At 42.2% G+C, this 23,567-nt stretch overlaps 1 protein-coding gene and 1 long non-coding RNA gene across 2 annotated transcripts in view; one reads left to right on the forward strand and one right to left on the reverse strand.

The window, feature by feature from the left end:
• GABRG1 (gamma-aminobutyric acid type A receptor subunit gamma1) overlaps positions 1 to 23,567 on the reverse strand; it is a 66,591-nt gene that overhangs the window by 31,534 nt on the left and 11,490 nt on the right. Inside the window, exons 2-3 of the mRNA XM_053403368.1 lie at positions 5,123 to 5,271; positions 928 to 995 (exon numbers count right to left, since the gene is read on the reverse strand). Coding sequence (XP_053259343.1) covers positions 928 to 995; positions 5,123 to 5,271 — 217 coding nt within the window. The remainder of the gene's footprint in view (positions 1 to 927; positions 996 to 5,122; positions 5,272 to 23,567) is intronic.
• LOC128421108 (uncharacterized) lies at positions 450 to 23,070 on the forward strand. Its single transcript, XR_008332227.1, has 4 exons — positions 450 to 681; positions 6,268 to 6,376; positions 18,772 to 18,873; positions 22,952 to 23,070. It is a non-coding gene; the product is annotated as an uncharacterized LOC128421108 (long non-coding RNA).

Consider the following 23,567-nt stretch of genomic DNA (forward strand, 5'->3'; position numbering starts at 1 on the left):
AATTAAAAAAAATCTTCATGAAAATTCACATCTAAATAACATATCTGAAAGTATTATATCTCAAAATACACATTTTAAAATACATTTTGATTTTTTTAAAAAAAAACAACAAAACAAAAACAACAACTGCACTACAACATTCAGAGAAGTGAAAAATCTGATTGATAGCAACGTTTGAATTGGCGTTTTAGTCCAGAAGTCGTGAATCTCAGGACAGTCTGTATCAGAATTCCCAAAGATGAAAGCCCTCTATATTAGTGTTAAACAAACATGTAAAGTGGGGTCACAGTGACCCTTCCGATCACCCTCCACAAATTAGAGGGTGCTCTTTTGCATATTTTAGAATCCTAGAAAATCAGGGTTCTAAAACACATGGGAGAGACTGCCTGAGTACAGGAAGCTTTCAGTGTCAAAATATTATTCTTCAACTGATCACCCTCCTACAATCAAAACTGCCTCAGTCCCAAACTGGAAGTCAAAAGCTGCCTTACTACAGCTTCAGCAGCATGTAACTTTTCCTACCTTGCATATTTTAACAGCATAAGTACCTAAACAGTATTTGTTGGCATTTAAATATACTTAGATCATATTCCATTTTAGCCTAATTTAGTTTTGATCTGCCAAGCAGTCATTTCCAGATTGTCAGGAGGATACGAAGTATAAGGGAGTCATTTGAATAAGGTTAGTGTAGTTCTATTTCAAATGTTGCCTTTGTCTTCTATGACTCTTAATTCGGCTAGATTTTCCTTGATAACAAAAGTAGCTTCTAAAGAATACTTGATGTCTCAGCTATCTCAGTCAAAATAATAGTTGCTTTTCAAAAGCACAAGGTTACCTTATCTCTTGATAGTGTGAGAGGCATTGGAAAGCAGATGGATATAAAAAAATAATCTTACCTTGGAAGTTATATTATACCCATAAACTTACCATATTAATTGGATCGACTGGACCAATGCTGTTAACATAGACATCAGTTTCAATTACTGTAGTTCTCACTAAACAAAACAGTAAGCATAATTCCATGTGAAATGCAGTGCTTCCTTTGTTGTCTAGTAATCAAATTTTTTTGTGAATCAATAGAAGACCACACCATTAGTCTTCCTGATGCATCCTTTTCTGTGGAAAGGTTCATGGGCATTGTACACAGCCTGGTATTGGCCTTCAGGTGGTATGCTAGGCTACTATGCTGGGCACACTGCAACATGCCTGGCCATTTTTAACAATGGGGGGGGGTGGCACTGTGGGTTAAACCACAGAGCCTAGAACTTGCCGATCAGAAGGTCGGCGGTTCGAATCCCCGCGACAGGGTGAGCTCCCGTTCCTCGGTGCCTGCTCCTGCCAACCTAGCAGTTCGAAAGCACACCAGTGCAAGTAGATAAATAGGTGGGAAGGTAAACGGCGTTTCCGTGCGCTGCTCTGGCCACATGACCCAGAAGCTGTACGCCAGCTCCCTCGGCCAATACAGCGAGATGAGCGCCGCAACCCCAGAGTCCGTCACAACTGGACCTAATGGTCAGGGGTCCCTTTACCTTTCCACACCTCATGCTGGCATCCAGTTGCCCACTACTCTCCAGGCCCACAGCAGGCTATTCTATGGGAGCTCAAGCTCTGCAAGCCCAAGGTCCCAGGTTCAGTACCCCATAACTCCAGGTTACAATGGAACAGGTAAATGATGATGCACCTAGGACCCTGAGAAACAGGTGTCACTCAGAACAGACAATACACCCTTGTGCAAATTAATTGAAACAAAGCATGTTTTCTATCTGACTCGTAATCCTGTACTCAAAACAAACACGAAAAGTCAGTTGATCATTATGGTGTCGGAAGCCTGCAGCCGGTAGAAGGAATGATGTGCTCGCCACAATATATTGAGGTTCTACGAAAGAGAGTTATTCCAGAGCTGGAAAAGAGGTATCCTGACGGTACTGGGATATTGCAGCAGGACCTAGCCCCCTGTAACACATTGAAAGCGGTGAAGAAATTCATGACAGCAGCAAATACAGGTACTTGATTGGCCAGGGAATTCCCCAGACATAAATCCCATTGAGAATTTGTGGGCTATATGCAAAAGTCACCTCCGTGCTGTAGACTGTACGACTATGGAGAAGTTGATTCAAATATGGTACAGGGATCCGAAAATCAACAGTGACTGTTCAAAACTAGTAGACTCCATGCCAAACTGTGTTCAAATGCTGCTTTAAAATAGCGGAGGTCATATCCATTACTAATGTACATACGGTATATGTGAGTTTTGTACATGTACATGTGAGTTTTGTAGAATAAATTACATTGTTTGTTTCAATTAATTTGCACAAGGGTGTAAAAGGCTACATGGACCAATAGTCTGATAGTATAAGGGAGTTCCCTATGTACTCCAACATGGAACATTAGAGGAGCACATAGAGGAGACAGCTGTTGAATGCCCATTTGTGGTGCATGGAAGGGTTCCCTGCTATATAATGTAGCCAGCTAGGCAGAGGTTTTGCTGGCATATCAGCAGCAGCCCTGCAGAAGGTTGGCAGAGGAAGAAGAGAAAGGATTGGCACTATTCAGTGCCAGTCAGCATCTCCTCCTGAAAACACAGAGTTGCTTGCCTACTGCTCTGCACATTTGGGAGGGGGTAGATCAGGCCAAACACCTGTAATTTATTGATTAAAAAATATTCGTAATATAAGCATCATGCTTCAGTGGAACACCTCATGTAAAACTTTGCTCCTCTATTTACGTTCAGACCCAATGCACACAGAAGTCTCACTGAATTGAATGGGTCTTATTCCAAGGCAACCTTAGTTGACATAAAATATTGTTTATTAACATGGATCATATTAAAACATTGGGGGGAAAGATAGGGTTTTTTAAGCTTTTAAAGCTGGGGCACGGGGAGCGGATGGCAAGCATTCATACTCCAAATTATGATTAATGCATAAAAGTAACAAATGGGTAAAACCAATCAAATGCACCACTAATTATGCAGCCTGCAAATTAATACATTGAAAACATAAAACCAATTCTTTCCTCTCAATATGTTCTTAGCAAAGATAGGCTTAGAAAATCCATTAGCTTCTTCAGCCCTCGTAATTGTAACCCGACCAAAGCACAACTCAGGTTTATTAATATCTTTTCAGCTAGACTCTTGATCAATACACTACACCGGGCACAAAATCAATCACTTATATGAAAGAATAGTGACTCAGAACTTAATTGTTATGTTGCAGAGTATTTTCAAACTTAACTTCAAAGAAAATATCTTCACCGGCCCACTCCCCTGTCCTTGTCTGCCTGAGCAATAATTCATTTAATTGTGAATTTCTCTCTGCCCGGGAGCCACCTGGGTCATACACGTAAACTTTAAAAACTATAATACACATTTCACAACCCACCCCAAATGGGGTGGGTAGCAATGTAATCAATGTCATCTCCAGATAACTTCAATAGCTAATGAGCAACTGTTGTCATCTGAGCCCATCTCCTTATGCCATAAGAAAGGTGGTTCCTCACTTTGAAAGCAGACTTTAATTATTTTTCAGGTATCATGTGCAAACAGAGTTCATTGCTGCAATTGGGGTGGGGGGTAGGTGTGTGGCTTCAGGTTGCTTTCCCTTTGTGCAAAATAGGATAAAAATGTGACTATGATCAATTAAGCAATCAAAGAAGTGTAATCAAAAGAGGAACTTTCAGCGCGGAAGAGTTTAGTGATTTGTTTGTCTTTTTATCTGGACTATGGGGGTTGTAGATAAGCCAGGAATAACTTTACAATAAAATCAGTATATTGAATCTCTGCTTTTAATAGGCACACAGGTCCGACTTTCCGAACGCAATGCATTCCCAATAAATTGTTCATTAGGCAAGTGTTCATATAATGCACTGAGGGTTTCCACTATTTCCTATGGGAACATTTCTAATTTGTTGCATCTCCCTCCTGTCCCTGGTTTCTGCCAGAAACTGCTCCAGTCAACCAGCAAAAGGCAAACAAAGGAAAGACTGATTTGTCCAAACTCTCCTTCTCCCTCCATGGTTTTGGCCCAATATGGCTGCCGCTGACCAGCAAAGCACAAACAAGTAAGGAAGTGGGCAAATCCCAGCTGTTCAGATATCTGAATCCTCAGTTGTTGTAGCGAGGTTTGGGTATAATTGTTTTGTTTGGATAACTGAAATTTTGGCTAAGTGTTCCACTAGCAGGTCTTACATGCATTACATTAAACAGACACTTTGTGATAAGTTAGATTCTCCTAACAGAGAGCCCATGTTGTGCTCGGCCCTGGAACTCTTCCCCCAATTGGCTTGTGGGCGGGGCTTGCCCCACTCCAAGTCGGTGGTGCCACAGTTAAGCCAATGGCCTTTAGCCAATCAGCAGCATGGCAAGGTTGGGGGTTGGGGATATTTATTTGGCAGCGCAACACTGGGACCTCCTTTTGCTTCGCGCTGCCGAACACCAGCCCACCCACCCGTTAATTAGGTTATGTTTGGCCTTGCTTTGGACTTCGGTTGGTCGCCTGTTTTGGAACGGGGGCCGGGTAGGAATTTTGTCCAATGTGGCAGATTGGCTGTGGCCACTTGGTTTTTGCCTACCTCCTTGCAATCGTCACAACTTTGTACGGTTTGGCAGTTAGGCATTGGTTTAGGGGAATGTGGGGAGGTGAGGTGCGGCCATCACCTACCCCTCCAATTAATAGGGTATTCCATAAAGGAATCCAGGGGTCTGGATCTCATCTGAAGCCTGGAAAGGGGCTAGGGCCATGCCAGGACCCCCGGGAACCCCAGGGGTGAGCACCAGTCAATATACATTGATGGAGCTCCCCCTGCTGGTAGTTTACCCTTCCAGGCTTCCTGCAGGGGCAGGAGCCAATTATAGCTTTGATACCAATGCCTAAGTCAATACCAGTCACATTTGTGTATTTAATAAAGTTGTGGCCAAAATTTGCCCATTAACATTTAAACTAAATTCTGTCTCCACTGTGTCTTTATTTCCACGGGGGATGGGTTTTGGGGCTCGGAGCACAATTATCCCAGAATTAGAGGCCTAATCCACTATGCTGCCAAGATAAGTCAAGAACAAAAACAGCTGTTGCCAAGATGTATACAATATATATTCTTTTAAAACTGAAATTTTAAGACCACTTACCTCCAATATCTGGTCGGAGTTTATTATCATAGCCTTGGAGTAAAGAGTTCAGTATGTGAGTGACATCTCCTTCGTGAATCTTTGGAGCAAGCACCCATGTTTTGTTCACAGTTAGGTCTTCGTCATCTTCATCATCTGCTTTATCCATGCTAATGGTAGTTCAATGAAAGGTTGGGAGAGGGAAAATAATGGAACTTAGCAGTGCGAGGAATGAAATATTCACCAATCAGTGTTGCATAAAAGAAATATGCAAAAGCATTAAAATAGCAGCAGTTAGGGTCACAATGAAAGAAAAAAATTGGTTCAAAAATAAATTTAACTGTTCATTCCTAGCTCAACTATCTTCATTTTCCTGAAAAATCAGTCAACTTGATCCCAGTGAAGTTGTATAATTGAACACTGTGCATTTTAGTGACATTATCAGAACTAGAGGGGGATAGTACCACAGGTCTGTAACAGCAACTCCCAATATAATTTATATGGGGCTTACTTATGCATGTTTTCCTTTAAAACTCCTGAGAATTTTTTAAAAAGAATTTTATTAAAAATCTGTAACTATTTTCTTTTGACACAAGTGAGTAAAATTTTCAAGCACGCTAGTCCCTCAAGACTAGATACAACCTGCCAAATTATAGGCAAATATGTTCAGGGGGTTTTGTGTTGCGTAGTTTCAAATTTTAATTATTATTTTTAAGGAAATGTTGACAATATTTGTTTTATTCTGAAGCAGAATTGAATGAAATTTGTAGGCAAGGTCACCCCTTCTGAGGACATGGACCGTTCCAAATTTCCAATGGATAGCGGAAGTATTTTTCTGCTAGGGCAGCCATTGCTGTTTTGGGGTGGGTAATCTCCACCAGCATTCTGTGAGCAATGAGTCTGAAAACTTCAGGCAAGACAGAGGCACTCATAGCTAAGAAATCCACTGAACTGCAGTTAAAGAGACTCAGGGGCTTTTGCGCTAGATACCTTTTAAAGTTGATTTGTGAATGAGACGAGCCAAAAGGGATTTGGTTTCCAGGTATAATAATTCATAATTCACCCGGATTACAAACTTGCCTGTCAATTGCAATGGAGTTCTCCTTTCCCCCATTATCCCACCCTGGTATTATTCTATATATGATAAAATCTTTCCTTCAACTCAGGCTACCTTCTGCTGATCCCACTTTGCCCCAGACAAGCCACAACTCTTTCTGAGGTACCCTGCATGGGCTCTGGATTCATCTGAATCAAATGCACATCCTTACTACTAAGGTATGTAGTACATTTACGATCCATGCTTCTGCTAATTCATCCAAGGTGGTTTACAATTTAAAATAGTGTTCTGTTCTAATATATGCAATACAAAAAGGGAAGTGGGATGGGGAGGAAAGAGGAAAACAAACAAATCCAGGTATCAGTTCTTACACAGTTGTATTCTCATTTTTTATATATGCATTGAAGGGGTAAAAGATGCTGTCCTTCACTGAGGTGCATATGGCACCTGCTATGCAGAGACATATCCTTCATTTAAAAAAAAATCCCCAAATTTTTAATATTTATACCTAATAGATTTTTACACTTTTAAATACAAACTTGATATCACACAGACTAAAACAAGGCAGAATTTTTTTTAAAAAATGAAGATAATGTATATATAATGCTCTTAACAAATTCAGATGGTTGCATGGTAACCAGAAGGTAATTGTAGCTTTTATGTACATAAAAAAAATAATCAACGGATGAAACTTGTTCTTTCCAGACTGCTGAGTAATCTATTTCGTTATTAAGTTATTCCAGGTTTTCCTATACCAAAGTACCATAATAGGCAGCATACACTTTTGTTCGTGGAATGAAATCCTACATTTAATTTTGCCCGTTTCCTTCATTTGGCGACATCTTTTTTTCTTCCACTTCAGCCCACAGCCTTCCAACATATCCCCATTTTAAGCTCTGGCATGCTGAGCACTTTGCTCAAATTGCTCCAGGACATTCAATCATGTTAGAAGGATTATCTCGCATTCTTCCCTCAGAGATCCAAATCATCACCTAAATGGCTCTCCAGGCTGGCAATGGCAATCGTTATCAAGCCAGAAGCTTCCATATGGAAAGTACAAAGTTAGACTAGCTGCGTGTTCAAGTTTGCCTAGTTCTCACTTCCAAAAAGTATTTTCATGGATTCATAGGAGAGGGTCCAAAGACCCAGGCAGATAGTTCCATACTTCCAACAGAGTTGTGGATTTCTGTTTCTTAAACAGCTGTCCTCTTACTCCAAATGGTAAACTGCTTTTGAAATGGGGGTGGCATTCAAAAGTAGTTGGCTATATGGGTGGTGAGATTTTACTTTCTTGGTCTCCATGATCACTGCAGATGGTGACAGCAGCCACGAAATTAAAAGACGCCTGCTTCTTGGGAGAAAAGCAATGACAAACCTAGACAGTATCTTAAAAAGCAGAGACATCACCATGCCAACAAAGGTCCGTATAGTTAAAGCTATGGTTTTCCCAGTAGTGATGTATGGAAGTGAGAGCTGGACCATAAAGAAGGCTGATCGCCGAAGAATTGATGCTTTTGAATTATGGTGCTGGAGGAGACTCTTGAGAGTCCCATGGACTGCAAGAAGATCAAATCTATCCATTCTGAAGGAAATCAGCCCTGAATCCTCACTGGAAGGACAGATCCTGAAACTGAGGCTCCAATACTTTGGCCACCTCATGAGAAGAGAAGACTCCCTGGAAAAGACCCTGATGTTGGGAAAGATGGAGGGCACAAGGAGAAGGGAATGACAGAGGATGAGATGGTTGGACAGTGTTGTCGAAGCTACCAGCATGAGTCTGACCAAACTGCGGGAGGCAGTGGAAGACAGGAGTGCCTGGCGTGCTCTGGTCCATGGGGTCACGAAGAGTCGGACACGACTAAACGACTAAACAACAACAATATGGATGGTGGTGGGGATTAGTTTAGCATTCAATGAAAACAAATCAAACACCCCTCTTGGCATGCACATGCTTATCGTTGAATCTTGGACATTATTATGATGTCCCCAAATGAAGACAGTTAGCAAGTAAATTAGTTGTTCACAAATACATTATTGCTAGACTCAATATAATTCTGTTGAATTATTGTCTGCATACTCTTATCAAGATGGAAAAAAGGAAGGAGCTGCAGAGTGAAAACAATTGCATGTCCATTTATTACTTACCCTTCAGTTGGATAAAGTATAAACTGCTGTTTTGCAAATACACGTAAGGGGGGGAAAATGGGCAACAGCTTGAGCGTGTCTGCAAATTCATTCAGATGATCCCCTCAAAGGTCAAAGAATGCCTAGAAGTAATTTTCTCTCTATTTGAATCAAATGAGTGCGGACTTTAAATATTCCTCCAGTGCTAAAGTTTGCAATCTCCATTACTCATTCCAATAAATTTTCAAGCAATTGCTGGAGGCTTGAAGTCAAACAAAGTGCACCCAAACTGAAAGTGGTAACCATAGCAGTGATGAGCATATCTTGACAGGCAGACAATGGTGAGCATTAATTAATGCACGGAATGCACATATAGAATGGAAAGAAAACAATTATAAACCTAAGTTAAGCACAGTTATTTCGGGGGGGGGACCCTAATATTTTGTAAACATATATTATTGCTGCTTAGTTTCAACAGAGTACTGCCCAATCCAGAAATCTCTCTCTCTGTGTGTAAGTCTGTTACAAAATGGTACAACCTTTACCAATGGATGACATGGATCTGCTTCCTCCACCGAAATGAGTGACCCAAGAAGAGATCAGGGCCACTGTACTGCAATTGCATCCTGCATTGTAGATCCTTCATTGAGTAAAGGGTTGGATCCTTTAAAGAATGTCTTAAGTATAAAGTAGCATATAAATAAATTAAACAAATAAATAGGTGACCTTCGAACTCCCTTCCAGTTCAAAAATTCTATTATTCTAAGGCAGTTCTGTGCAGGTTCCCATATCTTGGAATGATGGCGTCTAAAATATAGACACACTTTTACTCTCACAAGATTGAATGCATTGCCCTCGGCTGTACTTGAGGGACGATTCCAACAGGTTCCACACGGAAAACGTTTATGTCCCTGTGGAGATGGCAGTACCAAATCAGTGGTGCATGTCCTTCTGGCTTGCACTCTTTATAAAGACCTGAGGGGATGAGGTTATCACCCCTCTTTTATTGTCCATTCTGGGTCACCCAGCCACTGCCACAGTGTCCTTTCTCTTGGCTGATCAAGATGAGCAGGTGACAGCAAAGGTTGAAAGGTTTTTAGCTGGGGCAATCAGAATAAGATCCACTATTTGCCTATTGATTCAAAAACCTTAAAATGTATTTTATATAATTGACTTTTTATTTCTATTCTTTGTATATCGTATTGTTGTTTTATTGCTATGGCCGATGGCTGACGCAAATAAAGATTCATCCATTCATTCATTTCTTGAACTGATGGCTGGATCAGGGTGTTTGACTTTCCAAAAGGAATAGCATTATGGATTCACTAACTGTGGGAGTAGTCTTCTATTCATACAATGGTTTTTATTTGGGTAGAATTGCACTTCCACAAAATAAATTAAGTTTCCATGTCTTTTTAAAGGATTAACAGAGAGCTAGAAAACTAACCTGAACATTGTATGAAGAGTGGATGCAAAGAGAGGCAATACTGTAGAAATATTCTGTAAAGTCAATCCTACATCTTGAATGTTTTTGATTTTCAGTGTTTATTCTTTTTGTTTGATGCATAAGCAAACTGCATTGTTGAATGCAATTTCTATTTAGCACCACATCTTTCCAATCTGTTATTATCCCTTATCCCACCCTCTCCCATCCCCAATATCCCACTATCTTTCCTTCCTCATTTCCCACTACATCCCATCATATCCCACTCTGTAAATGGGCAAAAGAGGAGGGTTGGAGGAAACTGCAGGGAGATGTGAATATAACTTTACATAGCAAAGCAACACTACCAAACTAATGGAAAATAAGATGTTCAAATAGTTTTCTAAACTATTAAGCTGTTTTTAAGTAAAATAAAAATAATAGGAGATAGACAGTGTAATGACCAAATGTGTTGCTGGCAGTTCTGTTTTTGAAAGTGTGAAAATAACTTGCCTCCTAACTACCTGAGTGATGCTACATAGCACAGAGAATCATGTAGGCATGTATAAATATAAATTGCAAAGTGATCGCACGGATTACTGAGATGGGGATGTGATGCTTTACATACTTGTACACCTTATATTTATTATTGTTATAGTGTGTGCTGCTGCTGTTGCTAATTTGTTGAGAAAGAGAAGGCTGGAATACAGACTTCTGACTTCTCCAGACCCCATTCACCCCACACAAAAGTACTAGCATGCCTGATCATTGCAATAGCAATATCCCCAGTAATCAATGAGATGGTGAGCAGGTAATTTTCTTCTTTTTGTAACCCTCATCACCTGTTCCTTAGTGATTTATCCATCCCCCATGGGGATGAATGGTAAGCATTTATTTACACAAAGCCATGTAAAGCAGTATATGTTGGGTGGCTGCTCTAAGAGCTGCTCCAAAGTAACTCCTATTGGATTCAGTGGGATTTACTCCCAGGTAAAGGTGGTTAGGACTGAAGGCCAGGTCTATTGTATTGATCTTTATTACGGCCATTGGCCCATCACACGGCAGTTTCCCATACCAACATAATGTACTTAAACCTCCAAATTTAAAACCGCCAAGACTTACAAGAAACAGACAAGAACCAAAGCAAAACAAAAACAAAAGACCAACATCATACATTACAATAAATTTGTAACATAAACATCGCCCTCTACTCATAAATTAGTAGAAGACATCAATGGTGAAATCACCTAATTACATCCTAAAACATAGATCATAGTTTAAAGAGATTATCCGAGCCGCACAGGAGTCCGTTTCTCTTCTTTAGGGATAGGACGCTGATCAAGAATCTGGCAACCATGAGTGATCTTAGGGGGTCATCATCATTTAATAGATATCTCAGTTTGGCTTCATTCGTATCATCGGCAATTCCCTTTAGATATTGAGCAAGAAACTTGCTCCTGGCCGACGAGTGAAAAGCACAATCAAAAGTTATGTGATGCAACGATTCCGGTGCCCCACAATTACAATCACATAAGAGCGATATCTGTCCATTGGAGAATCTATTTCTCAGCACGTTCGATGGGAAGGTGTTGAATCTTGCCTTTACAAAGGCATATCTATGAGCCGAAGAAGTTAAGGAATTCAAATAGTTTGGGAGCCTTAAGAGGGGTAATAAACCAAGGTTTAGAGGTGAGCAGGTACCATTGCCCAAGACCATTTTCTGCTGCAAGTCCATCTGCTCTAGTTTACAGGTTACTGTTCTTTTAGCTGGAACTATATCCTGCTCTAGTAATTTGGATGGGGAGATTCCCATTGCCGTAATTTTCAGTTGTAAATTTTTTACCCATGGGCTCTGGAAATCATCTCTCCACATACATTGTATCAAGTACAAGTTTGGGAGATTGTGCCATAGAGATAACCAGTGACAAAGTATGTGCTTCCACAGAGCGTTTTCCAGGGATACAATATTAAGTTCCATGCGTAGCGCTGTATTACTTACACAGTTGGGCAGTTTCAATATCCCTCTTAGAAACTGATTTTGAATAACCTCTAGGTGAGATAGGTTGACAAAAGTCCCCCAAATTGAGATGGCATAAGCAATTGTCGGGATCACCTTGGCCTTGAAGACTTTCAACGCCGATGGGATATGAAGGGCCCCATCGGTGAAGAAAAATCGCAAGATCGCCAAGGAGATAGCTTTGGCTCTATTTGTAACATAGGCTACATGGGCCTTCCATCTAAGGTTATGTTGTAACCAAACTCCCAAGTATTGGAATCTATAGACTTGTTCGATGACTCTCCCATCAATTCTCCAATTATGGAGTTTCCGGCTCTTTGAGAAAATTTGGATTTTAGATTTATCATAATTAATTGTAAGGGAATTTGCGTTACAATATGATCCAAAAATTTTTAAGGCCCTCATAAGACCTACTCTAGAAAAAGAAAGGATGACTGCGTCATCCACATATAGTAACAAAGGGCAGCGATAAAGTGCTAGGCGGGGTGCATGAATCCTTTCTTGAGCCTCTATTAGGGGAGTCCTCATGTTGCTTATGAACAAATTAAACAGGAATGGAGCCAATATACAACCCTGTCGGACACTTCTGTTAATGGGAATTGAATTGGTGAGATCACCCTCCGGGGTGAGTCTCACTCTAGCCGCTGAGTTCTCATGGAGTTTGATTATTAGCCAGAGAAGCCTTCTGTCGATGCCCCAGCGGGTGAGTTTTTCCCAGAGGATGCTCCTGGAGATGCTATCGAATGCTGCCTTTAGGTCAATGAATGCCACACAGAGTTGGCCACCCTTTGGGGTGGGAAGGCCAGGTTTGTTCTCCCTTTCCATGGTGAGACCCCTCATTTAAAACGTGATCCTGTCTGCAGTTCCATTTCTGGAACGCAGGGAATGGTGAGCTGCCCACATAAAACTCTTTGTAATTGAATGAATAAGGGATAATCATTGCCGGGAAAGTTCAGCTTCAGAATATGACTGCTGTGTAGACTGCAAATTAATAATAATAATAAAAGTATGTGAAGTCTAAATGAGGAGGGTGCCTGTGCCATATCTTGAGCAAAAGTAGGGCACTCTTGGATGCAGGTTCGCCAGGGGGATTTTGAACCACCCACAAGGCTTTTGAGAGTCTCTGCTGTTCCTTTGAACGAACGAGATAATGAGTATGATTGAATTAATGACAAATGCATATTAGTAAATCTCATCACTATAGCCACAAAATCAGCATTCTGCATTACTGGGGCGGGGGTGGCGGGGAGCTAATCCTCCAACTAGTCATTTAGAAACAGGCCTTCATTGTCTGCTGCACACGTCTATGCCTCGAGGATGCTTCAGCGAGTGCCAATTTATGCTTAACGTTTTGAACGCCGGTAGAAACAGACCCTCGATTTTAAATGGCCAAAAAAAAAACCAAATGCAGGAGTATCTTGTAGATTCCTGCTCTGGCAAGTGAAGGGCGGGATGGGGAATGAGTCGTGCCAGGAGGAGCCAATCAGCAAAGCTGGCCCACTCTCCTTCCTGTAGGGGACAACACACACACAGTGCTGCCACTGCAGTGCTTTGTGGGTTGTGGCCATAGTTCATCAGCAGAGCCAGGGGCATAGCTAGCTGCTCTGGCACCCGGAGTGGGAGGTTAAACTACAAGCTCCACACTGCCATTTCAGGTAGAGCGGAGCCCTGAGCCACTGCGTCACTCCCAGGAGAGACGCGTGACTCAGGCACGCTGCAGGCCAGGCCCCGCGGTAAGTGCAGCCCCCCACAGTGTGACATTTTGTCACCCCCCTCAAGGATGACACCCGGGGTGGACCACACCCCCCCACATACCCCCTTCCTACGCCCCTAAGCAGTGCACATGCTTCATATACAGCAAGCCTGGGTTCAATCCCTGGTATCTCCAGTTAAAGGACAGCAGAAGTATGGCTGGGAATACCATTCCCTTTGATTGCAAACTATACCTGTCTTCTGACCTTCTAATCCTGGTGTTTTCCTTATGCTAAAGATGGGTGCTCCCGTTTGGCAAAGTTGCTACTCCTCCACGCAGAAGCCTTAAAGGTTAAGCTTAAAAACTAAGATTTGTGTTTTACAGAAGCTTGTCTGCAGCCTTTTACAAAAGTGTCTGGATTGTGGATAGCCACAAAGCTCACAGGGGTTTCTTGTTTTGGCTTGTGCTTGCCTTGTAAAGGTAAAGCGACCCCTGACCATTAGGTCCAGCCGTGGCTGACGCTGTGGTGCTCATCTCGCTTTATTGGCCAAGGGAGCCGGTGTACAGCTTCCGGGTCATGTGGCCAGCATGACTAAGCCGCTTCTGGCAAACCAGAGCAGCACATGGAAACGCCGTTTACCTTCCCACCAGAGTGGTACCTATTTATCTACTTGCACTCTGACGTGCTTTCGCACTGCCAGGTTGGCAGGAGCAGGGGCCTCGCAACGGGAGCTCACCCCATGGCAGGGATTCGAACTGCTGACCTTCTGATCGGCAAGTCCTAGGCTCTGTGGTTTAACCCACAGCCCCAAATCAATCTGAGGCAGTCCACCTTGGCTTGTTATCCTGGATTTGCAGGAATCTTCTGCACACCTCTAGTAGCCATGCCCAGTGGTTTATGGCCAGCATCTGATAATGCGAGATACGCAGCCGCAGTCTATACTGACAGTGCTGGTGGCCTGAAAGCGAGCTAATGGTTTGGTAGACAGTGAACAGGCTGGTAATAAGGGATATACTGTGATGTGAGAGCAGTTTAGTCTGCACCTGAGACACATTAGTCAGACGGAGGAGTCAGCTTCATAGGGCCAGATGGGACCTTATTTGTTCCTTGTGTCACCTGATCCCTGGCAGGCTGACCCCTGTTTTCCCATCCGTTAGATACTCGCAGTTGTGCCAGTGCAGCACAGCAGGGATCAGGCCTCCTGCTGCAAGCTGCCGCAGAGATGTAGTGAGTTTCACAGCCAGCAACCACAGTTTTTGAGACCCCACGATCCTCACATCTATCCAGAGATAGCCTGCACTGATGATAGTCATTGTAGCTGAACTGGGTTCCACACAGTCACAAAAACAAATTAACTGAAAAAGCCTCAAAAACAAAAACGCAAAATAAATAGCAAAAACAAAAGCCCCAAACTTAATCCATTCCGGAAGTAAATTTGACTTCCAAAATGTTTGAAAATCAAGGCGCAGCTTCTGATTGGTGCAGGCGCCCCAGAAATAATAGCTGACAGCTGCATTGGATATTCGGCTTCCGAAAAACGTTCAAAAACACTCGCTTCCAGGTTTTCGGCGTTTGGAAACCAAGGCGTTTGAGAACCAAGGTACCACTGAACAGTGAATGCACAGAAGACAAGGAAGTTGGATCACAACAACAGCATTGCCTGCGCACATTCATTGACTCACCTGTAAAGGCCTAAGCGCATACAAGCAGTGTGCAGTCTCTGTCAGCATGACTGGGAACACTGCTTTGCCAGACAAATTACAGTGGTACCTCTAGTTATGAACTTAATTCTTAACCTGAAACTGTTCTTAACTAGGGGCGTGTTTTTGCTAATGGGGCCTCTTGCTGCCGCTGCGCTGCCGGCATACGATTTCCGTTCTCATCCTGGGGCAAGATTCTCAGCTCGAGGTAACTCTTCCAGGTTAGTGGAGTTTGTAACCTGAAGCGTTTGTAACCTGAGGCATTTGTAAGTAGTAGTAGAGGAGTTTGGATTTGATATCCCGCTTTATCACTCCCCGAAGGAGTCTCAAAGCAGCTAACATTCTCCTTTCCCTTCCTCCCTTACAACAAACACGCTGTGAGGTGAGTGGGGCTGAGAGACTTCAGAGAAGTGTGACTAGCCCAAGGTCACCCAGCAGCTGCATGTGGAGGAGCGGAGACACGAACCCGGTTCACCAGATTACGAGTCTATCGCTCTTAACCACTACACCACACTGGTTCTACTGTACTGGACGTCCGGGTTGGAACCCCCCTCTCACCCTTCACTGTGCTCAGTTGGTCGCATGAACTGGGCATGTTATCCATGGGTAGCATTTTCTAGAAACCAATTGTGTGCTTCACATTTGAGATTTTGTTTCCTTTTAACTTAGTGTCCTATTATGCTGAGTTAGTGAACAAAGAGGTTTTCAAATATGCTTTTCCCTCTCCTCAGAATAATTCAAGGCATGCTAATCAGATATGGAAAAAAGTAGCAAATGAATAATTGATAACCGAGTTCAGTGAAGCAGACTACAGTATACCGAGGTTAGGAGGAGAATTAATAGAAAGGCTTCATGCCCTAATCCTCATCTACATGTTATTCTAATAAACCTCTGTGATGGTCTCATCCTCCAACTGCTTTAGGAAACAACTCCACATGTCAGGGTCCTCTGTTTTTTTCGTGCGCACACACACACACACCCCTGATCTGGATGCCCAGACTAGAGTTAAATGCTAGTATTAGCTGTATCATGTAACCAACCCAAGTAGTAGTACAGTGGTACCTCAGGTTACATACGCTTCAGGTTACATACGCTTCAGCTTAAAGACTCCGTTAACCCAGAAATAGTGCTTCAGGTTAAGAACTTTGCTTCAGGATGAGAACAGAAATGGTCTCCGGTGGCGCGGCAGCAGCAGGAAGCCCCATTAGCTAAAGTGGTGCTTCAGGTTAAGAACAGTTTCAGGTTAAGTACGGACCTCTGGAACGAATTAAGTACTTAACCTGAGGTACTACTGTAATTCCACTATTCAAATCTGGGCTTGAGCAATTAGTAAGTATTCATTTTGAGAATTTTTATGCCTGAATAAACAAATATCCCCCCCCAATCCATATAAACATTGACTCTTGCCACAGGTACTTGAAGCAGTCAAATGTTTACAAATTCATGGCATAAATTAAAGAAGTTTCCTGCTTATTATTCTCCCCAAAGAAACACACGTTTATAGTGGTTTCGCTCCTAGCCAGACTATTAACCACACGTTGCCCTCTGGGATATCTTTATTACAGTTTGCTCTCAGGTTACATTGCCAGTGATGCTCCTTCTTAATGAGCCATTGTATATTAACTTTTGGTAGCAAGAAGCTGGACTTTTAAGCTGCATTAACTCCATGCTGAGGGAGACAGCACAAGTTAAGTAAATTGCAAAACGCCTATATAAGAAGACTTTGATACAGACTGGTTTAGCGCTGTCTGAGCCTGGAATGAGACACTATCACAAGCACAAGATGTGAAGGAATCTAACTGTTATGTCAACGGGGGGGGGGGTTCCTACGCTGTAGAACGATTGCTTTTCCTCAGAGAATACTACTCACAGCAGGGCCAAACGTTCAGTCCAAGAACCTGATACTTAAGGGTGGGAATGAAATTGAAAGGTTGAAGGGGGGGGTGAGGAAACCCAAATAAATTATGAGAAAGTGAAACAGAAGCAGTATTCTTCTGGCTGGCCAAAAGCTTGAGGTGGGAGAGTAGAATTAATTTATTAAAATAAAACTGGTATGAATTAGCTGCTAAGCGTTAGCTTATGTAGAGAAACAGTTTGAACTAGGCTGAGTAGGATGATTTCCTATCTCGTTTTAATTCCCTCTATTGTTTACATGTAATTATTCAAAGTGTTTTAAAATTAGTTTTCTTCCCCTTTAAAATATTTTCTCATTGTCTCCTGGGACATATGGATGCCAACTACGTGTGTGTGTGTGTGTGTGTGTGAGAGAGAGAGAGAGAGAGAGAGAGAGAGAGAGAGAGAGAGAGAGAGAAATATGCTCTTATATTTTGTTATTTAGGTAAAGGTAAAGGGACCCCTGACCATTAGGTCCAGTCGTGACTGACTCTGGGGTTGCGGCGCTCATCTCGCTTTATTGGTCGAGGGAGCTGGCATACAGCTTCCGGGTCACGTGGCCAGCATGACTAAGCCGCTTCTGGCAAACCAGAGCAGCGCGCGGAAACGCTGTTTACCTTCCCGCTAGAGCGGTACCTATTCATCTACTTGCACTTTGACGTGCTTTGGAACTGCTAGGTTGGCAGGAACAGGGACTGAGCAACGGGAGCTCACTCCGCCGTGGGGATTCGAACTGCCGACCTTCTGATCGGCAAGTCCCAGGCTCTGTGGTTTAACCCACAGCGCCACCCGCATCCCTATTTTGTTATTTATCCCATGCCTATACAGCACAGAGTTGAACGAACATATCATACAGTGCAGAGTGTAGGATGGGCCAGTAAACAAGTTTCAGGGGCCCAAAGGTTGGTTAGTGGAGGCAGCAAAATCTCCTTGGTGATGGAAGGTTTGGATTAGCTTGCTTGATCCCCTCCACTCTAGAGTTCATGCTTTTGCACAACGCAATGGAAATAACTGCTCCAGGCCTCCTTTTTCTCTGTTCCTTATATGACTAGGGCTACTCAACACAGGATGTGATGTAATCAGACTGTGATTTCTCTCCCCCCGCTTTCATTGGCAAAACTCACAGCCTGATGACATCACACTGCGTATTGATTTTCCCAACTACGCAATACGAGAGAGAAAGGGGAAAAACAAAGCATGGAGCTGTTATGGTTTTCGGCACCAGCTGTGTGTTTGCGACAATATCTAGTTCCAGCCAGAGTCTTATGATAAAAACAGACAATATTTCATACTCAAGTGGAAGTTGTACTAGGCAAGGGGGGAGAACTGTCCTAATTATTATTTCCAACTAATTAGAAACAGCACCATGACTAATAAATCCCCAAGCACAAAATGACTAATGACTAGGTATTTTCACTAGCAGGCAGCACGTTCATCTTTAAACATGAATATTGGAGATCTTTGTTCTATTTTCAATATGGAGCAGACCAATCAGCTGAGTTTTAAATTGTAATTAACACCTGTCCGATTATGCAGTGGATAGCACAAAATAAGAGAGCAATGGTGTTTTGCTGCTATCCACAGTGTAAGTGAGCTTCAGCACCAAAGTTGGGTTATCTGAGCTCTGTAAATCTGAGCGCCCAAATTAAGTTAATGACCATGAATTTTAAAAGGCAGCAGCTGAACGTGACCTCCCGGTTTCAATAAACAAATCATATGGCTGAGATGGCATTTTATTCCTTATTTTTTTATTTCTTCACAGAACTGGAGCTTATGAGTCACAAGACCCAGGGCAGTATGCTGTTGTTCTTGTCTGATCAAACATTTAATTGGGCAACAACTCCTGTGATTTAAGGCATGGAAAGTATGAACACAATTATTTGTCATTCCTATTGCACTAGAAGCATCTTTTTCAAGACTAAAACATCCTCATAAACCAAGGGCAGGGAACCGTTTTTGGCACCATGGGTCAGATCCTTATCAGGATCAGCCTCACCAGAGGGGGGGGGGATTTGATAGAGGGGTGGCCACGTGAACCTCTCAAAATCCCTTGTGTGGAATATCAGATAGCCAGCTGGGTGTCAGGTGCTTGAGAACCAGCAACAGCCTCAAAGACCTTTTGCTGTTTGCAAAGGGCTTTAAGATAGACCCCACATTATCTTATGTAGGGTGGGGGTTGGGTGCTGCCTGACAGGCTTTTGCAAAAGCACTCTTTGAAGCAGTGCCCCCTCCATTTAGCATCACTTGGCAGTGTTTTTTTTAAAGAAATATTTATTGAAGTTTTACAAAAACATAAATACAAGAACACATAATAAAAGAAAAAAGAAAAGTAACGATACAACATACAAAAGCAAAGAAAAAATAAGAAAAATTAAAAACAATTCCATTTTTCATAACTTAAAACTCATTTGCTTGTTTCTTTGACCTCCTCGCACCTCCCCTTCTTGTATTCCCATTTAAATAATCAAATCAGCAAATCCTTACCCTCTTTCATTTATCTTAACTCTATATCTTAACATTTTATAACTCTATATTTTCATCCATTATCAATTCATTTTTGCATATTCTTATTAACTTTGTTGCTAGTACCACTTATTTCCAATCCAACATCATTTTAACATTCACTAATTTTACAATGTTTCTGCAGATAATCTTTAAATTTCTTCCAATCTTCTTTCACCAACTCTTCTCCCAGGTCTCGGATTCTGCCAGTCATTTCCGCCAATTCCATAAAGTCCATCACCTTCATCTGCCACTCTTCCAGGGTGGATAGATCTTGTGTCTTCCAATACTTTGCAATAAGTATTCTTGCTGCTGTTGTTGCATACATAAAGAACGTTCTATCCTTCTTTGGCACCAATTGGCCAACTATGCCCAGGAGAAAGGCCTCTGGCTTCTTCAGAAAGGTATATTTAAATACCTTTTTCATTTCATTATAGAACATCTCCCAGAAAGCCTTAATCTTTGGGCACGTCCACCAAAGGTGAAAGAATGTACCTTCATTCTCTTTACATTTCCAACATTTATTATCGGGCAGATGATATATTTTTGCAAGCTTGACTGGTGTCATGTACCACCTATATATCATTTTCATAATATTCTCTCTCAAGGCATTACATTCCGTAAATTTCATACCGGTGGTCCACAACTGTTCCCAGTCAGCAAACATAATGTTATGACCAATGTCTTGTGCCCATTTAATCATAGCAGACTTAACCGTTTCATCCTGCGTATTCCATTTTAACAGCAAGTTATACATTCTTGAAAGTATCTTAGTTTTGGAATCTAACAGTTCTGTTTCCAATTTTGATTTTTCCATCTGGAAGCCAATTTTTTATCCAAGTTATAGGCCTCTCTTATTTGATAATAATGCAGCCAATCTCGCACTTTATCTTTTAATTTTTCAAAACTCTGCAATTTCAATTTGTCTCCATCTTGTTCCAATATTTCCCAATATTTCGGCCATTTGGCCTCCATATTGAGCTTTTTCTGAGCCTTGGCTTCCATTGGTCACTTGGCAGTGTTTAAAGGGAGAAGAGGCTGCTTCAAATAGCACTTTTGCCAAGCACTTTAATAGAGACCCTGCACTCCTGTCTGAGCCTCTGCAAGGACTCTGCACAGGGACTGCCTTAAAGCCCTTGGCACAAGTGCTCTTTGAAGATGCTCCACACTCTTTAAGGCAGGTGAATCACTGTATTGTTTGAGTCCTTTGTCCTCTTCACGAGCATTGCTTGTACCAGTGATGGCAGCTGATGGGTGCCCTGGTGTGGTTTGGGGAAAATGGCCTTGCAGGCCAAACTAGACACCCTGGTGACCTAAGATTGACCTACAGGATGGAGGTAACCCCCATGAAGTTGGTTATCACTGTGGATGCAGACTTGACCAGATCTTTGGTTAACCTGTTCACAAGGGAACAACATCGGAGGAATGGCGTCACCTCAGATCACTCTCATCCTATGCCATAGGAAGCACCAGATTGAGGTTATGACTTGTCACACTTGTCAGACCATATATTAGCTGAAACAGGTCCATAGATGCCATGACTTCCAGCTTCCTGGCTTTCAGTTGCCTTCTCCTGCAACAGTGGCAGTTGGAGTGCCATTGTGAATGTGAAGATAGGAGGTAATTGTAAATGTAGATGTCCTCCCCTGGGCACCATAAAATGTGTTTATGCATTTCATCTCACACAACTGCTTTTGGGGGTTCTATGAAACAAAGCATTTTCACACTATCTAGGACTGCTATCTCAGTAAAACTCTGCTAGTTAATATAATGCCATAACATCACATTAAAAAACCCCACCGAGGGTTTGCTTTTCTCTTTTTAATGACAAGCCATGATTCTTCCCTTTTAATACCAAGACAAATTATCCAGAATACTTGTGCTACAACGTGGGATGTTTCATGCCTAGGCAAATCACATCAACTAGCCTCCTATAGCTTTTACAGAATGCCTTCCTTGCAAGAGTTTTTGCTTGTCGCACTCAAGAATTATTACCCTCCTCCATAGGAGTGTAATTACAACCCTTCCCTATAGAAAATTAATATCCCCATGTCCTGCTAGCAAGGCTAAAATAGTTGCAATGTTCAGTGTTCTCACCCAAGAGATGAAGATGACAACCCACAAATCTGAGACTCAAGCTGCCACTGCATATTGCCCATAGAGAAATTTCAAGGCTGATGTGCAAGTTTCCTCTTAGAAGAAACATCGGAGTAATTTTTTTTGGGGGGGGGAGTTTTGAGCGAACTATCAAATTTCTCAGTTGGGCAGGGGTCTGCACATCACTGCCTGTAATACAGAGACAGCTTTAATGCATGGTGCCAGTCAATTGGGGGGGGGTCATCCACCTCTCGCCAATGGTTGCAGTCAGGGAATTTCACACACTGCTCTTATGTCGGTCTCCATTTCAGATGGAAATATGCACTGATTCAAAACATAATAAGCCAGCCTTACTTTGTTTGGTGGTCCTCCTGCTCATTCCACTGGGTCAGGTCCTGGACTTTTGTCTTGCCCTGAGAGCACCACTGCTTCTCGCCAGCACTGGTTCCCTTGTTAGGAGTCATTGTGAAGACACTCCTTGGGCAGTGGGCAGAATCAATGAGACCTGGGACTAGAGTTGCTACTGAATTTTATCTGGAGTGAAACTGCAAGGCAGATTTGGAGGTTTCTGCTCAGGAGAAATATTCAAGGAATTTTAAGGAAAGCAAATGTGGTAAGTCTAGCAAAATTTCTTAGGGGGCCAGATGTCCTCCGGATGTTTATGAACTACAACTCGTTATTTCCTCTGCCAATTGGCAATGCTGGCTGGAGTAAATACAAATGGGGATGGGGGGGTTACCAGTTAAGATTTTATGTCAATTACATTATGCAGACTCTGCAACGCTCAGTACTGATTTAAACAAACCAACCCAGATGCCTGGAAGCATTAGATCTCATTCAAACACTGATTGTCCACAGTAACATCTTCTGCATGGTGAAGACCAGAATCAGCACTTGGCAGTGGACCCACAATGTGGATTACTTGTCTGAAGTGGGTAATTTCATGTACATGTCCTTTTTGGTTGTGCTGAAGAACCTATGAGGGCTCAAACTGCACAGAAATACATGCTGCCCCCAACCATGTCACCTCTGTGCAATCAGGGTATCTTATTGAGCAGGAAGAATCTTTGTTGGAATCTCAATTCATATTCAATGCATGAAAGGTCAGGAGAGGTGGTGATGGGGAAACGGCCAGCACCCATGGGGACTTGGGAGTCTGTGCGGACAAAGCTTCCATTTGCCTGAGATGTACCATCTTTCAGTCCCTTTGATGGAAAATGCAGGCCCCCAATAGGTAGAGGGCAGCCAATATCTCAATCCTGAGCCTGAGGTCACACTCATTTTTCTTCCATTTGCACTGAAAAAATTGGATCTGATCCTCTTTTTTTATTTCCTTTTAACAGGCCATCAAACTTGTGGTGGCTTGATGGATACAGCAGGTGCCAAGAAGATCAAGTCTCTTCTGAATCACTACAGCTGTGAAGCACATCTCCAAATGACATTAAACATTTTCTTCTCCACATGATAAGCTCAGTATAATTAAGTAAACTCCCAGCAAGCGGCTCACTTGAAAGAAGGGTTCCTGTTTTTAAAGTGAAATTATTTCCAGCACATCAGAAATATTCACAGAATGCAAACGGTCTCATCAGAAACAACTTTCACAAATTCCGTACTTATTATGTTGGTGAGTTACCTAAACTGAAAGAAGACAAAAAAGTCTAGATGCATTGCTACTCTTAGTTTACCTGGTGCAGAATAAACCCCAAAGAATAAGTTGTTTGGGAGAACAGTTATAAGAACAAAGACGAGAATTAGGTTAGACCACAGCTGGGACGTTTTTATGAAGAATGCTCCCAGATAATAAGAGAAGGTGAGTTGATCATCTTTTATTGGAATTGCATCTGTTAAGTTAGGAGTTTGAAAACTTTAAGTTACACTGAACTTTCAGAATGGAAAGGAAAGCAATTTCCTACTAGAAACAACAACAGAAACTTGTTTCAAATGCAGGTTTTTCTGATC

Source organism: Podarcis raffonei, chromosome 9 (genome assembly GCF_027172205.1).
Source record: "Podarcis raffonei isolate rPodRaf1 chromosome 9, rPodRaf1.pri, whole genome shotgun sequence".
Classification (NCBI taxonomy): Eukaryota; Metazoa; Chordata; class Lepidosauria; order Squamata; family Lacertidae; genus Podarcis; species Podarcis raffonei.